General features: G+C 41.0%; 1 protein-coding gene across 1 annotated transcript in view; it reads left to right on the top strand.

The window, feature by feature from the left end:
* Positions 1–15,694, top strand: part of Rab10 (RAB10, member RAS oncogene family) — a 57,133-nt gene that overhangs the window by 37,750 nt on the left and 3,689 nt on the right. Inside the window, exons 2-5 of the mRNA XM_021179750.3 lie at positions 2,101–2,161; positions 8,684–8,822; positions 13,453–13,542; positions 14,098–14,199. Coding sequence (XP_021035409.1) covers positions 2,101–2,161; positions 8,684–8,822; positions 13,453–13,542; positions 14,098–14,199 — 392 coding nt within the window. The remainder of the gene's footprint in view (positions 1–2,100; positions 2,162–8,683; positions 8,823–13,452; positions 13,543–14,097; positions 14,200–15,694) is intronic.

Raw genomic sequence — 15,694 nt, 5'->3', positions numbered from 1 at the left:
TCCAGTGATTTCATATTTTTATCTCAAGGGGTTTAGAGATTGTCTCAATTTTATTCTCTTTAGTCATATTTCCTAAAAGAGTATTGGTTGTCAGGGTTATCAATTAAGACTAAACTATATGCCTAGCTGGAATTGTTGGTCTTAATCAGTCTACTAGGTCATGTTAGGACAGTTATTCCCAAGGAAACAAAAATACAGGCTGTAGCTATAAAGGTAATGCTGGTAAATGTTCCATTTTCCTTTTCATTAGATATGGTGAATCAGGGCAACCTAGAAAAATTGGATAATAATTTGACACTCAAAATCAGGGGGAAAAGAAATTCAAGATTTTAGAAAGAGGAACATTATGGATTGTGGATGCCAGCATGTTTTGTTGAGAGGCTAGTATTAAAATGAGGGTGTTAATCTTGGTGACACATACCTTTAAGCCCAGCACTTGGAGGCTGAGGCAGAATCCAAGAATTCATAGCTATCCTGGGCTACTTAAAGATGAAAAGAGACAGAAAGAGAGTCTGATTGATAATCAGTCTCTTATCCCGACCCCCCTTTGAGTCCCCAGAACACAAGACTCAAATATTAATTCCTCCCCTAGAAAAAGTACTTGCAGATTCTTTAAATACTTCAGAAATGATGTGTACTTGTTAAACTGTCACCCTTTCTGTTGTCATGGAAGCAGTAGGCAGTATAGATACTGGGATCACCTAACCGGTTCTAATCACCTTTAGATTTTATCTAACTTTTGTTTGTTTGTTTTGGTTTTTCAAGGCAGGGTTTCTCTGTATAGCCCTGGCTGTCCTGGAACTCACTCTGTAGACCAGGCTGGCCTTGAACTCAGAATCCTCCTGCCTCTGCCTCCCAGGTGTGGGATTAAAGGGGTGCGCCACCACTGCCCGGCTATCTGTTTGTTAAGATGGCAGTGCATTTGTTCTGACCTTTGGTTTACCTTTAGGTGTTTGAATTTTAAATAGTTTGCATTGTTAATTGCTATCTAGCTAGGGCTTGATGACAGATACATTGAAGCTGGCTGAGAACCAAACCTGAGTAAAGAAGAGGCTATATTCTTGCTCTGCACACCAGGTTGGCCTTGAACTCACAAGGATTCACCTGCCTCTGCCTCCTGAGTACTGGGATTAAAAGTGGGTCACACCACCACCAGGCCCAAAGTTCTTATAGTGAAGGTGTGTATGTGCCTGGTTATACATGCATGTATGCAGGCAAGAGATTGATAGCTAGCGTTTCTCAATCACTGTCCACCTTATGTTTTGGGATTTCGTTTTAAATATATTTATTTACATGCTTATTTGAGGGAGGGAGCATGCATGTGGAGGTCAGAGGAGTACTTATGGCTTATGGTTTTCTCTTTCTACTATCTGGGCCCCAGGGATGGAACTTAGGCTGTCAGGCTTAGCAGAAAGTATTGCTGTTGCTGGGTGAGCCATCTCACAAGCTTCCATATGCTGTTTTTTGAGACAGGGTCTCTCACTGAACCTGGAGTATACTGATAGGCTAGCTTTGCTGACCGGCAAGGTCAGAGATCAGAGTGCATGGTACTCATGTAACTACTGCTTTACTGACTGTGCCTTCTTGCCAGCCTGTGACTCACAAGATTTCATTTTAGTTTGATTTTCCCCATAAATTTTTATTATTTTTTCTATGACTCATGAATTTCAGAATGTTTTGCAGTTTTCCTAGATAGTGTTTTGTTACTGATTTTCATTTAATTTGTGGGGTCAGAATACGTTGTGGCACATGCTCATTCTGTACTGTAACAGTGTAAAGTCCCAGCATTTGAGAGGTAGAGGCAAGTAGATGTCCATGAGTTGGAGGCTAGCCTGGTCTAAACATACCAAGTTCCAGACCAGTTAAGACTACAAAGTTAGACTTTGTCAAAACCAAACCAAAACAAAATAAAGTGGTGGGGCAAGTAGGAATTTTTCTGTCTACAGTTAAAAATAAATTTTTTTTTTTAAAAAAGGAATAGACATTAAGATCTCCAACTAAAATATTAAGTATTTAAGTTTTTAAAAATATTTTGAGTTTCGAAAAATTGGTTGTTGTCATGTAAAGCATCAGTTACAGTTTACCTTCCTTGTGTTACAGGAATAGACTTTAAGATCAAAACAGTGGAACTACAAGGAAAGAAGATCAAGCTACAGATATGGTAAGCGTCCTTCCTTCCTGTGTTGGTGCCATTTGCTTTCAGTTTACAGCAAGACTCTCCTTTGCCATTTATTCAGTGTCTTCTAGACTACCCTTCCTGAACAAGCAACCTGTGACCTTTCAGGAACTGAAAATTATTGCCCAAACTAAAAATAACTGTCTCAGTAGTGTCCAAAGCACACGGCTTCACCTACCGTGTGGACTGAGGGAGAGACAGTGCTTTGACTCCTTGGAATGTAGCACTCCTTTTGTAGGGTGTCATTGGCAATAATAGTATTTTACAACATTCTCTCAGCTGTATATACTTAATTTTGTGCAAGGAAAATTCTACTTTTGCTTTGTTTTAACAACCCAGTCATACTAATTAGACTGGTAAAAAAATAATTTTAATGGCAGGGAAAAACTACCTGGTTTTGAAAACAGGAAAAAAGTGAAAATAGGCTTAGAAGTGTATGTTATGGTTTAAAAAAGGGGAATTATAAAGCATGCAGTGTTTAATTGCTCTTCGCATATTTAACATCAGTTTTCTTTTGGGCTGGATGAGAGCACTGGATAGATTGACTGTGGTTGAGACATTCTAAAAGTAGTGTCTCTAACAATAGGCATCTTTATCCCCAAGCAAAGGCAGTGAGGCAGGAAGCTTTTCTCTTGCTTTAAAGTTGTTAGAGAGATGGTGCAGTGGTTAAAAGCAAGACCTTCTCCTACAGAGGACCCAAGTTCAATTCCCAGCACCAACATCAGGCAGCTCACAGCTACCTGAAGCTCTAGCTTTAGGGGATTTTGAACTACAGGTACCTAAAAGTGTTTGCACTTGAGCATGAGTGCTTACACATCATCATCACCACCACCACCACCATCCTCATCATCATCTGTCGCTCATTGACTTAGTTGCTGGAGGCTACTTAGCATAGTGAGAATCCATGTATTGGAGCATCCCAGATCAAGCCAAGCCTGATGGCATGTTTGTAATCTCAGTATGTGCGGATTAGAGACAGGATGATCAGGAACTCAAGGGTACATACCAGATTCTCTGAAAGCTCTGGCTTCATGTTGCCATGTTTAAAAAACAAAACAAGGGAGCCAGGTCATTTTGGTAAGGTACAGTTAAATTGAGAGGTATAAATGTAAGCCAGGTGTGCTGGTACATGCCCTTAATCCCAGCACTCAGGAGGCAGAGGGTCTCTTTGAGTTTGAGGCCAGCCTGGTCTACAGACAGAGTTCCAGGACAGCCAAGGACTACACAGAGAAACCCTGTCTCAAAAAACAAAAACCAAAAAGAAAGAAAAGTATAAATGTATAAAGTATGCAAATTAAAATGGACATAGAAAACTTTAAAACATTTACCTGGGTTATTCTAACAGAAATTAGAGGCTATAAATAGGTGTTATGGTTCTGAAAAAATGAAGACAAAACTTTTTAAAACAGGTCCAGTTAGATGGCTCACCAAACCTGACAACCTGAATTTGACCCTCAGAACCCACATGGTGAAAGGCGTTACCTGACTCCCCAGAATTGACCCTCAGAACCCACATGGTGAAAGGCGTTACCTGACTCCCCAGAATTGACCCTCAGAACCCACATGGTGAAAGGCGTTACCTGACTCCCCAGAATTGACCCTCAGAACGCACATGGTGAAAGGCGTTACCTGACTCCCCAGAATTGACCCTCAGAACCCACATGGTGAAAGGCGTTACCTGACTCCCCAGAATTGACCCTCAGAACGCACATGGTGAAAGGCGTTACCTGACTCCCCAGAATTGACCTCTGATCTCCACATATGTGTCTTGGCATGATGTGCCTTCCCCACCAAAATAAGAAAACGGGTTTTTAATAAATCAAGTAACAGAGAATAGTTGATTAAAACAAATTTCTATAAACACAAAATGATGATTACTCTTTGGAAAGCATTAATATTTTAGTATCTTTAATGTTAATATTTCATAGCTAACATTATAAACCTGTAGATAACATGATGTAGGTTTAGCTAAGTGTGTTGTGTTCCTTTTTAGTAGAAAATTTAGTCATATGAAATATGTGTATAATTTGCTGACTCTGTGATGTGAATGACTAGGGATGGGGAAGCAGGAAGTGTTGCTGATATTTATAGTAATGAAAGTTTCTTAGGCTACTTACACTATAGTGAGACACTAACCTGAGTCCTGACACTACTTTCCCAAGGCACATTTCAGCTGCATTACATGTAGGAGACTTGAAACTTTCTCTAAAGGAGTAGAATTATTGGTCAGTTTATACCTCCTCAGGAAAGACCTGAGAGCAAACCAATTTAGCCTGTGTTCCTGTTATGTTGAGGAAGACCTTTGGCACTTTTGGCTTTTGTTTTGTGGTGCTGGGGGTCAAGACAAGAAGGAACAATTTTAAATAATGGGGTGATAGAAGGCCTCAGAGAGTAAGGAAAATACATCAATATATGAGGAACTGTTCTAGAAAAGGAAGAGGGTGGAGGTTTGCAGACAAGCAGGGATAAATGGGAATAGAGGAGGCTGTGTCTTCAAAAACCAAAAGAAGAAACTATGTAATACACACTGTTTGTAGTCACATGTTTTATGTCCATTATTCCTTTGTTCTCATTAATTTATTGATTCATTCATTCACTTTACACCCTGATTACTGCTCACCTCCTCCCAGTCCCCTATCCTCTACCATTCTTAGTATTTTTTTATATTAACAGTCAGAATGCTACAGGTCCTTTGAGCCGGAGAGACACGAACGACACGGACACCAAGTCGGGTTCATGCAACAGCATCTTTACTTGTTCTCCTTCTGCAGCTTTTCTTACAACTCCCCTTACAACAGCTTCTCTTACTACAACTAGCTTCTACTTAGGGCAAGGGCTAAACAACAAACCTCCTGAACTCGAGCCGACTGACCTCATCTAGCTCCACCCCACCTCATCCAATCAGAATTCACATGCCCTCAAAGCGTGAGCTCAGGTCGGTCACCAATAGGCTGACAGGTCCGGATCACAAGGGATAGTCTAGCCCAGCAGGCAGCCTGCGCGCATGCTCAGGCAAGGCAGTAAACATCTTGGCCCATGCAGCTGCATCTGCTTCCTGCACAGAACAAGAAGGAGTTTTATGAAAAATAATTACTTAAGTATCCCCTCCTTTCAACTTCTAGGGGGAAAAGTAATTTGTTCTGAGTTGCCCAATATTTCCTCTCCCTTCTTGCCTTGGCTGTCAAGGTTTTCAGTTAAATTCTACAAATGACTCAAAGCAAAGGAGTTGAATGATAATCTCGGTTTTTCTCATTTCCAATTTCCTGATTCTCTCTTGTTACTTTCTCGTGTTTAGTTATAAAGTGCTTCAAAGCATGTCTGATTAACATGAGACTAGAGAACTAGTTCTGAGACGATTCTATTCCCTCTGGGTGGAGAGTGAGAGAGGCTACCAGTGCAGTCACGGTGACCAAATTCCCTGCAGAAGACCAGAGGGTGCTCAGGATGATGGGCATGTTGGCCAGCAGAATAACTCTGTAGTTGACAGTGGCTAGTGGAGCCCTCAACATCCTGACCAACGCAATTGTTACAGTTCATTTTTGGGGTGGAGGCAGTCTTGACCCTGGTCTGCGTGCCATTCTATCTGCTCCTGTACTGGCACACTTAGGGGTGAAAGCTGGCTCAGTGTTTAAGGTTTTGCTGTACAAATAGGATGACCAGAGTTAAGATTCCCTAGAACCACATAAATGCTGGGTGGTTGGCAGCATTGGCCTGTAATTCCAGTCTGGAACGGTGGAGGAGAGATCCTCAAAGCAAGGTGGCTATTGAGACTAGCCGTATCAGCAGCGATAAGGTTGCTTAGGAGACCCTGGTGCGATGAGTAATATGGGAGAGCAATCAAGCTCTGATCCTGACATCAGCCTTGGGCATACATACATACACATGCACACACAGACACACGAAGATGGAAAAAAGAAATAATAACAAGAAAAACTGAATGGACTTCAGGGATCTATCTCCTCCAGGATCTTGGTATCCTTGTCTTGGCATTGCTTTCATGAGCTCTGTAGCCAGTCACTGCTGCTGAATCCTCCCAGTGCCCTCTTCTAATAACATTGTGCATGCAAAGTGCCCACAAAATACATAAATACATTTTAAAAATAAGAGATATTAATACATTTTTATAAAACTGTTTACATGGTCAATACTTTTAAGATATCCAACATTGTCAACAAACAGAAATGAAACATAAATCCAAACCACAATACTACCACTTCAACTCCTCTAGGATGGCTATCATCAAAAAACCAGTAACCATGAGGTAAGGACCTACCTACGTGTGTTACCCTCATCTGTTACTGGTAGCAGTATAGAATAATTCAGACCTTTTACGTGAGTTTGGCCTTTGTTCCAAACTTCAAACACAGGACCAGAGAAATGGCTCAGCAGCTAAGAGTTCTTGCTGCTCTTTCAAAAGACTTAAGTTCAGTTCCCAGCACCTCTATCAGGCAGCTCACAAGTGGTCTATAATTCCACCTCCAGAGGGTCTGCCCCCTTCTCACCTCCTTGGGCAACACTGGACGATCATTTTTAGTTGGATGGTGGGAGCATGCTTGCAAATTGCAACATTTGTGAAGCTGAGGAATGAGGATTGTGAGGTTAGCCTAAGATACATAATCAAATCTCTATAATCCTAGATGACATGGTCAACTGTTTGTGATCCTACTTAGTGACTGAGATAATAGAGAAAAAAATGGCTGCTGAATTGAAGACAAGATTATTGGTGCTCTTTTGAAACACGGTCTCTCTGGATTAAATAAGAGGACTATGACTAGAGTCGGTTGAGGGGCATGGAATACAGTCTGCAGCTCAGTACTCAGAGAATGTGCTTTGCTAAGTGTGATCCTGCTTAGGTCAATCCCTAGCAAACACACCCCTGTTCACCCCTCTGAGTTAATTAACAAAGATCTATGGAGAAACAGCGACTACAGACAGTCTTTATAGATGTTTGCTGAGGGGAGCAGTGGGTGGGATATATCTCAGTGGTAGAAATCTTGTTAGACATACTTAAAGCCATGAATTCAGGATTTTTAAAAAAAGATTTATTTATTTATTTTATGTATATGAGTTCACTGCAGCTCTCTTCAGACACACCAGAAGAGGACATCAGATCCTATTACAGATGGTTGTGAGTCACCATGTGGTTGTTGGGAATTGAACTCAGGACCTCTGGGAGAGCAGTCAGTGCTCTAAACAGCTGAGCCATCTTTCCAGTCCCAATGAATTCAGGTTTTAACACTGTAAAAAAAGTTTGCTAGGAGGTGTATTTGTTTTAAACATAGACAAAAGCTTCTTGTAAAATTGTGTAGAGCAGTGTAGTTTGCAGTTTTAACAAAGTACACTAAGAAGAATTAGCCACATAATTTAAAAACATTTTATTTAGCGGCAATAAGTAGGCCAAGATAATGTGATAAAGAGGAAGCCACAGACACACAGGGTATTAAAACAGAATAAAGGGTCCAGGAAGCTGGTTCAGTGAGGAGAGGTGCTTGCCACCAAGCTACAATTGAATTTGATCCCATGATCCACGTGGTGGAAGGAAAGTGCCAACCCCTGCATGTTGCTCTGTTACCTCCACACATACACCATGATGCACACATGCCCATCTATATGCCCAACAAGTAAATATAATTTAAATTATGGTGTGTGTGTGTGTGTGTGTGTACACCATAAATTCCTGATGCCTATAGAGGTTAGAAGAGGGTGTTGTGGGCTACAAATAGAACCTGGGTCCTCTGCAAGAGCAACAACTGCTCTTAGCTACTGACCCATGTTGCCAGCCCCAGCATGTAGAGAACTATTTATATATAAAAATCAGGGAAAAGCAAAAGAGTGAAATCTGGATTCTGTCATAGATAACACTGTAGAAGTAGTTTTGGGTTTTTTTTTTCCCTACCCATTATAGCTCTAGGAGACCTCATATATATTATAAGCTTCAGCACTATATCTGGGAAGATATTCATGTATTCTAACCCTCTCTGGCTGCCTACCCCAGCCATGTGTCCCTTTATCTGCCATCTTAGTCTTGGCCGTGGCTGCTCATGCACCATCAGTGTCCTTGGGACGTCTCCCCTGGCAACCTGCCCATGGCAAATCCTCACTCTTTCTGGTCTTTTTCCTCTGTCCAGCAATTGGCTGATCAGCTCTTTATTAACCAATCAGAGGTGATAGAAAACAATTTTTACACAACATTGAGACGGGAGATGCTTGGCAGTGCAGCCACATCTCTGGGCACAGAAATCAGCATCTCAATACACAGTGCATAAAACTATCCCCCAACATAACACTGATGTCAAGATTTGGTTTTGCCATTAGATATGAGTTCAAGCCTTCCTAAAGTTTGAGCTCAGCCTGTCTCAAAGAAAAGAGTTATGAGTGCTTGTTCTGTGTCTCCTTTGTGGTAAATAGTGACTTTTAATCTATATTTTTACTACTATTCTGTTTTACTCTTTATTTGAAGTTTAGTGATATTAAAGTACTCAATAAAATTATTGGTGGTTATTTCAGGGACACAGCAGGCCAGGAGCGATTTCACACCATCACAACCTCCTACTACAGAGGAGCAATGGGCATCATGCTAGTGTATGACATCACCAACGGTAAAAGCTTTGAAAACATCAGCAAGTGGCTTAGAAACATAGATGAGGTAAGACATAGCAGGAGCATGTGCCATCTCTCCCTAAACAATCTGAACAGTTTCTCTTCAGAATTTGTTCAATAATTCTATGTATTCAAGATAATAAAAATTACCAGTGGTTTTCCTGATGCTTTTCTCTAAATGAATTATTTCTCAGTGATTTTTTTATTGAGTGATTAAAATGTTTTTAATTAGTAAGTTATGGAAAAGTCATATTGCTCCAGGCATTTTAAAATGTTTAGGTATTAAGACACTGCTTGTCCGGGCACACATGTAGCGGTCAGAAGACAACCTCATAGAGTCTGTGTTCTCTTTACACCTTTATATGGCTTTTAAGGGATCCAATTCATGGTCCCCGTGCTGACAGAGCAAGCATTTTTTTTTTTTTTTTTTTTTTTTAGATTTATTTATTTTATATATGTGAGTACACTGTAGCTGACTTCAGACACACCAGAAGAGGGCATCAGATCACATTGCAGATGGTTGTGAGCCACCTTGTGGTTGCTGGAAATAGAACTCAGGACCTTTGGAAGAACAGTCCGTGCTTTTAACCACTGAATCATCTCTCCAGCCCCAGAGCAAACCTCTTGACCCACCAAATCATTTCATTGCCTTGAAGCTCTGTATATTCTCAGTGATAAATACCTGATTTGCAAGTATTGCCTGTTTTGTGGGTAGCCTTTTTGCTGTCTTTTGAGAGGTCTCATGTAGTTCAGGCTGGCCTTGACCTTGCTGAGCATGACTTTAATCCTTCTGCCTCTTCCAGTTTATCTGCTGCTAGGGATTGATCCCAGAGCTTCCTGTGCACTAGGCAAGCAGTCTCCTAACTGAGCTATCTCTCAGTCCTTCTTACTGTCTTGGTAACATACTTGTAAAGCAGGAAAGAAAACTGAGTGAGGCTAATGGGGCATGAATTGAGAAATGTGCCCCATGTCCCAGAGTCTGCTTGAAATTCTGCCCGGTTCGAGAGTCAAGAATGCCAATGCAGTTAGTAAAGTTTACTGTGTGATTTGCCTACAAAGATAGAGACCTTTTTTTTTTTTTTTCTTCTGTATAAAGCCGACTCCTCTGTACTGGCTATTTTTGTGTCAACTTGACACAGCTGGAGTTATCACAGAGAAAGGAGCTTCAGTTGAGGAAATGCCTCCATGAGATCCAACTGTAAGGCATTTTCTCAATTAGTGATCAAGGGGGAAAGGACCCTTGTGGGTGGGACCATCTCCAGACTGGTAGTCTTGGGTTCTATAAGAGAGCAGGCCGTGTAAGCCAGGGGAAGCAAGCCAGTAAAGAACATCCCTCCATGGCCTCTGCATCAGCTCCTGCTTTCTGACCTGCTTGAGTTCCAGTCCTGACTTCCTTTGGTGATGAACAGCAGTATGGAAGTGTAAGCCGAATAAACCCTTTCCTCCCCAACTTGCTTCTTGGTCATGATGTTTGTGCAGGAATAGAAACCCTGACTAAGACATCCTCCAATAAGGATTTGTAGATAATATGCTTAAGGTCTTGGCATATATGAATGACCTTCACGTGTGGCCTTCGTCCTTCCCCAGATACTAGCTTGTAATTTTCTGAAAATGTTATTACTTAAGTGTCATTTATAATGAAAATGTGCCTTAGCTCTCTCTGCAATGCTTGTGATGTGTGGTTTTACTTTACAAGTCTGTAATCTTATCTAAGGTGCTTCAGAAACCAGCTTGTGATGTCACTTACAGAAAAAGAGGGCAGAAACAGGTGGAAGGTCCCTTAGAACAAAGTAATTTAAGAGCCATCCAAAAATCCCAGGCATGGTGTGATGCATGCCTTTAACCCTCCCCAGCACTTGGGAGGTAGAAGCAGGCAGATGTCTCTGAGTTCAAGGCCACCAAAGCTATATAGTGAGAATTTTTCTTTAAAAAACAGAAACCACAAGTCATATGTATAATAGTTGCTTAAATGTGACTCTTGAGATCATACTAACAACTAAGTGCACAGTCCTCTCCGGCTCCCCATTTCTACCCATGCTAAATGCGTGTTAAAAATCTAAATAAACCAACGCCTGTTTCACACTGACGTGTCCCCAAATTCTCTTTTTTAAAAGACTTAATTTTACTTATATGAATGTGCCTGTATGAACAAATACTACCTCTGTAATGTCAGAAGAGAGTATCAGATACCGCTGAAGCAGGAGTTAGATGTGATTGTGTTTGATCTGGTGTGGGTGCTGGGAACTGAACTTGTGTTCTCTGGAAGACCAGTGAATGTTCTTAGCTGTTGAGCTTTCTTTCTTCTAGAAAGCGCAGAAATGAGAGATGCTTTTTTTCCCCCCTAGGTTATGCTGAAATTCCGTTAAGGCTCTAGCTTAACTGGGTTTAGGTCTCTAAAAAGAACTGCTCAGGCTGCTACAAGCAACAGTAAACACTGTCTCTAGTTTCCTCTTGTATTGATGCTGCCATTTAGGTATGCAAAAGGTTTTGTTTAATTGTTTGTTTTGGGTTTGGGTCTTTAAGCCAGGGTCTCACGGAGCCTAGGTTAGCCTCAGCTCTCTGTCCCTAAATCCCTGAACCTCTATCTCTACCTCCCAAGTGTTAGGATTACAGGCATGTTTAGATGTATTGTAGCTATGAAGGTTTTGTCTGCATGGATGTATGTATGTGCAGGCCATGTGTGCCTGGTGCCACAGAAGTTTGAAGAGTGCCTGAGGTGCCTGGAACTAGAGTTCACAGATGCGTGTGAGCTACATGTGGGTGCTGCAAATCCACCACAGCTCATTTGCACGCCAGTGCGCTCTGCCCACCTGAGCTTAGGTTTAATTTCATGAATGAAGAATTTTTAGTGCTGTTTTGACTTGTATGAATTGGGGAAGGAGTGCTGAGAAGCAAGTGTCAGTTATTCATTAGGTACTTTCCTTTTTCTTAGTTTTGGTATAGTCGGATCTCTTACTTCATATAAAAGGGATAGTGATTGGGGAAAAAAGGCCAAGCCAAGATCATAACTACAAAGCCTTCTCATATCAGTAGGAACTTTTTACTAAATAAGAAGTATGTTCTTGCTGCATGTTGGCCACCATTGGTCTTTTTTGTAGCACTTTAAAGCAGACTAGCACACAGTGGGGAGCTAGGCCCAGGCCCAAGTTCCTGGTGTGCATGTTCTCGCTCGCATAAACTCTCACTGTGTAGGCCTGGCTGACTTTGTAATTTACAGGGGTTTCACCTGTCTCCACCTTCTGAGTGCTGAGATGGGAGTCAGGCACTGACTACTACATCCAGCCTCCATGTTAAACATTGTTGGGAAATTTTGTCCTGTCCCTAGTTAAAATTCATTTAATTATTTCTTTAAATGATTTCTTTAAACTCAAATCAGCAGTTTAGGGTTTTAGGGGTGGTTTTTTGGGGGAGGGTTGCGGTTTTTGTTTTTGCTTGTTTGTTTGTTTTCTGTTTTTTTTTGTTTTTTTTTTTCAGCTAGGTTTCTGTAGCCCAGACTAGCCTGAAAGCCATTATGTAGACCAACAGCTTTGAACTTGTGGCAACTTGTGGCTCTTGCCTCCACCTTCAGAATAGAATACTGGGATTTTGAATTTGTTTTTAATTAAATGCCTGAGATCTCCTAATAGCAGTGTAGTTACTAGAGATGACAAGGGCTCTATAGAACTTGTCTTAAGGCATGTATTTACATGGTATAGTCTAGTCAGCTTAAATATGTATAAGTGATCTGTTTCAGATAGTATCCATATCTTGCTTTTTGGAGAGAATATGTTTAGAAGTAGACAAGTTCTTTAGAAGGGAATTAACATTTGGAGTGAATTTTAGGGATTGTATGTCTTTTGTTAGGTAGTTTAAAATTTGTAGGTTTTTAAGGAAAATTTAAGGCTAGTAAGATAGCTTAGTGGCTGGAGAGATGGCTTAGCGGTTAAGAGCACTGACTGCTCTTCCAAAGGTGCTGAGTTCAAATCCCAGCAACCACATGGTGGCTCACAACCATCTGTAATGAGATCTGATGCCCTCTTCTGGAGTGTCGGAAGACAGCTACAATGTATTTACATGTAATAAACAAACAAACAAAAAACAAATCTTAAAAAAAAAGATAGCAGTTGAAGTGTTGGCTAGGCACACATGAGAACTAGGTTCATTCATTTTTTTCTAGAAACCATAAAACTCAGGTGTGGCAGAGTAGGATTTTGTTGTTTATTAGTATGAGTGTTTTAGCTGCCTTGTCTGTGCCAACTGCCTGTATGGAGTACTCGTAGAGGCCAGAAGAGGGCATCAGATCCCCTGGAACTATAGTTACACAGTTAGGAGCTGCCATGTAGGTTCTGGGAATTGACCCTAGGTTTCTCTGCAAGAGCAGCCAGTGTTCTTAACCACTGAGCCATCTCCCCAGCTCCATGTATAGGCTTGGGAGACAGGGAACCCTGGGGCTCACTCACTGGTCAGCCAGTCTAGCCAGTTGATGGTTCCAAGTCCCTGTCTCAGAATTTAAAAAAAAGTCTCTGTGTCTATGTACCCATGTGTGGGTCTGTGTCCCTGCAGACTTACACATACACCACACCACATGCACAGTTACATAGAAAAATACATGAATGTAAGAAACATACAGTCTCTTTAGAAAATATTAAGTAATCAATCATGTGAGTGTGCAGCGGTAATAATTTTTCCCGTTTCAGCATGCCAATGAAGATGTGGAAAGGATGCTACTAGGGAACAAGTGTGACATGGACGACAAGAGAGTTGTACCGAAAGGCAAAGGAGAACAGGTACGAGTGAGTAGGCAGAGCTCCGTGATAGAGACAGGGGACTGCTTGCTGTGACCGCAGTGCTGATGTGCTAAGCGGCCCTGCTGGATCTTAGAAAAAGTACTTATGAAACACAGCTTACCCTGGGAGAGACTTTTCCACTATGTCACTAACGTGGGGCGGAAGGCCACATCTGTGCTTTATATAAGCCATGTAAGAGATATGTGTCAGCAGTTGTTGTTTTAATCTTAGAGCTTTAGTATGTCAGTTATTAAGATTATGAAGTTATAACTAAGAGACTGTGGCAAGCAGAAATTAGCTATATCACACTGAGCTTCTAAAGTATGGACAGAATACCTGATTGAGTATATCTCAATGAACTCTTGAGGTAGAGAGAAGGTTGTTTTTATTACCTACCTCTCTTTTTAAGATCTTGACTCCTTAAAATGGTCTTCACATTCTAGCTGACACTACTGCTTTCAGAGTTCCATAATTGTTCCCTCTAACATGTTACCGCCACAGTTGTCTGCCCACATTTGGCAGTTGCATAACTTTTTCTTTTTGCTTCTATTTTAGATTGCAAGGGAGCATGGTATTAGGTTTTTTGAGACTAGTGCAAAAGCAAATATAAACATCGAAAAGGCGTTCCTCACATTAGCTGAAGACATCCTCCGAAAGGTAAGTTCCTTATGCAGCAACATTTCTAAATTATTTCGTCTTTTTGTTGGTGGTAATAGTGGTTTTTGTTTTATACATATCTTTGGCTGGCCTACAACTCTTGATTCTCCTGTCCTAGCCTTCTAGATGCAAACTCTTGAGTTTTGGTGCTATTGTTCCTAAAAGATCCTGATCCTCAAGAATACAGTAAGATGGCTAGAGTATCTGTAGCAACCTGAGGTAGGCAGGCAGTACTAGCACCCCGACCCCAACTCCTCATGTGTGTTGAATGTGTAATGTTAGTGCCCAAACCTGCAAAAAGAAGTGAAATTGGGGCTGAGGGCACAGATCATTGGTTCTCAGCTTATGGGTCGTGACCCCTTGGGGTATGGGGGCTCGGTAAATGACCATTTCAAAAGGTTTGCATATCATATATCCTGCATATCAAGACATTTATATTATATTTATAACAGCAGCAAAATCACAGTTATTAAGTAACAATGAAAATGTTATGGCTGGGGGTCACCACAGCCTGAGGAACTTATTAAAGGATCCCAGCATCAGGAAGGCTGAGGACCACTGGTGTGATTGTCTAGTATGTGGGAAATCCCAAGTTCAATCTCTAGCTTTCAAAGCATGAGGGAAATTCAGTGTGGATAAATACATAAAGGCTCTTTATAGTATATCTAGTGATGAGAAGCAGGTTAGAGCCCAGTGTGATGACACATGCCCACATCCAGCACTTAGGCAGGTGACACAGGTTGATTTGTATGCTGAGGCCAGCCTTGGTTACAGAGAGACTCCAATGAAGTCTGTCTCAAATTTAAAAAAATAAATGAAAGATCAAATGAAAGCATGTGGTTTCATTTAAAAAGTGTATGGTACCAAACAGTGTAACACACATACACCGTTACGTATGGCAAAGAAAGATCTGGAAAGGGAGGGGGTTTTTTTGTTGTTGTTTTTTTGTTTTTTAAAATCTCTAAATTATGTAAACATTTTAAAATACTGTTTTTGCTTCTTAAGTATTAATTGGGCTGAGAAATCAGGTCAGTGCCAGAGCACTTGGTTAGTATGCCTAAGGTTCTGGGTTCTATGCTAGCTTAGTCTGCATAGTACCATGACAGCTGGGGATATAGTAAGATATGCTATCTCAGAAAAGAAAGGAAATTATAGCCCTTTATACATGAAAATGTAATGGAAACCTACCTTGTAAGCTAATCTGTTTTGAAGATGGAAAAGACGTTTTGAAGTGAAGCATATTGGCACACATTTTGAATTCCTCCGTTGGGATGGTAGAGGCAGAACTGCATACTGAGATCAAGGTTAGCCTGTGTACCACTGTGGGATCCTTTCCTTAAAATCAAAAAACTGCTGAGTATAGTGGTGTACACTTTTAATCCTGGGAGACAGAGGCATATGGATCTCTGTGAAAGGCCAACTTGGTCTATATAGTGAGTTCCAGGTCATTCAAATCTACATACATAGACCCTGTCTCAAAATAATAAAAATCTTC

This window comes from Mus caroli, unplaced genomic scaffold, assembly GCF_978045245.1.
Source record: "Mus caroli unplaced genomic scaffold, Mus_caroli_1 scaffold_14, whole genome shotgun sequence".
Taxonomy (NCBI): Eukaryota; Metazoa; Chordata; class Mammalia; order Rodentia; family Muridae; genus Mus; species Mus caroli.
The sequence above is the reverse complement of the archived record's forward strand: the minus strand, read 5'-3'. Positions and strand labels throughout refer to the sequence as shown.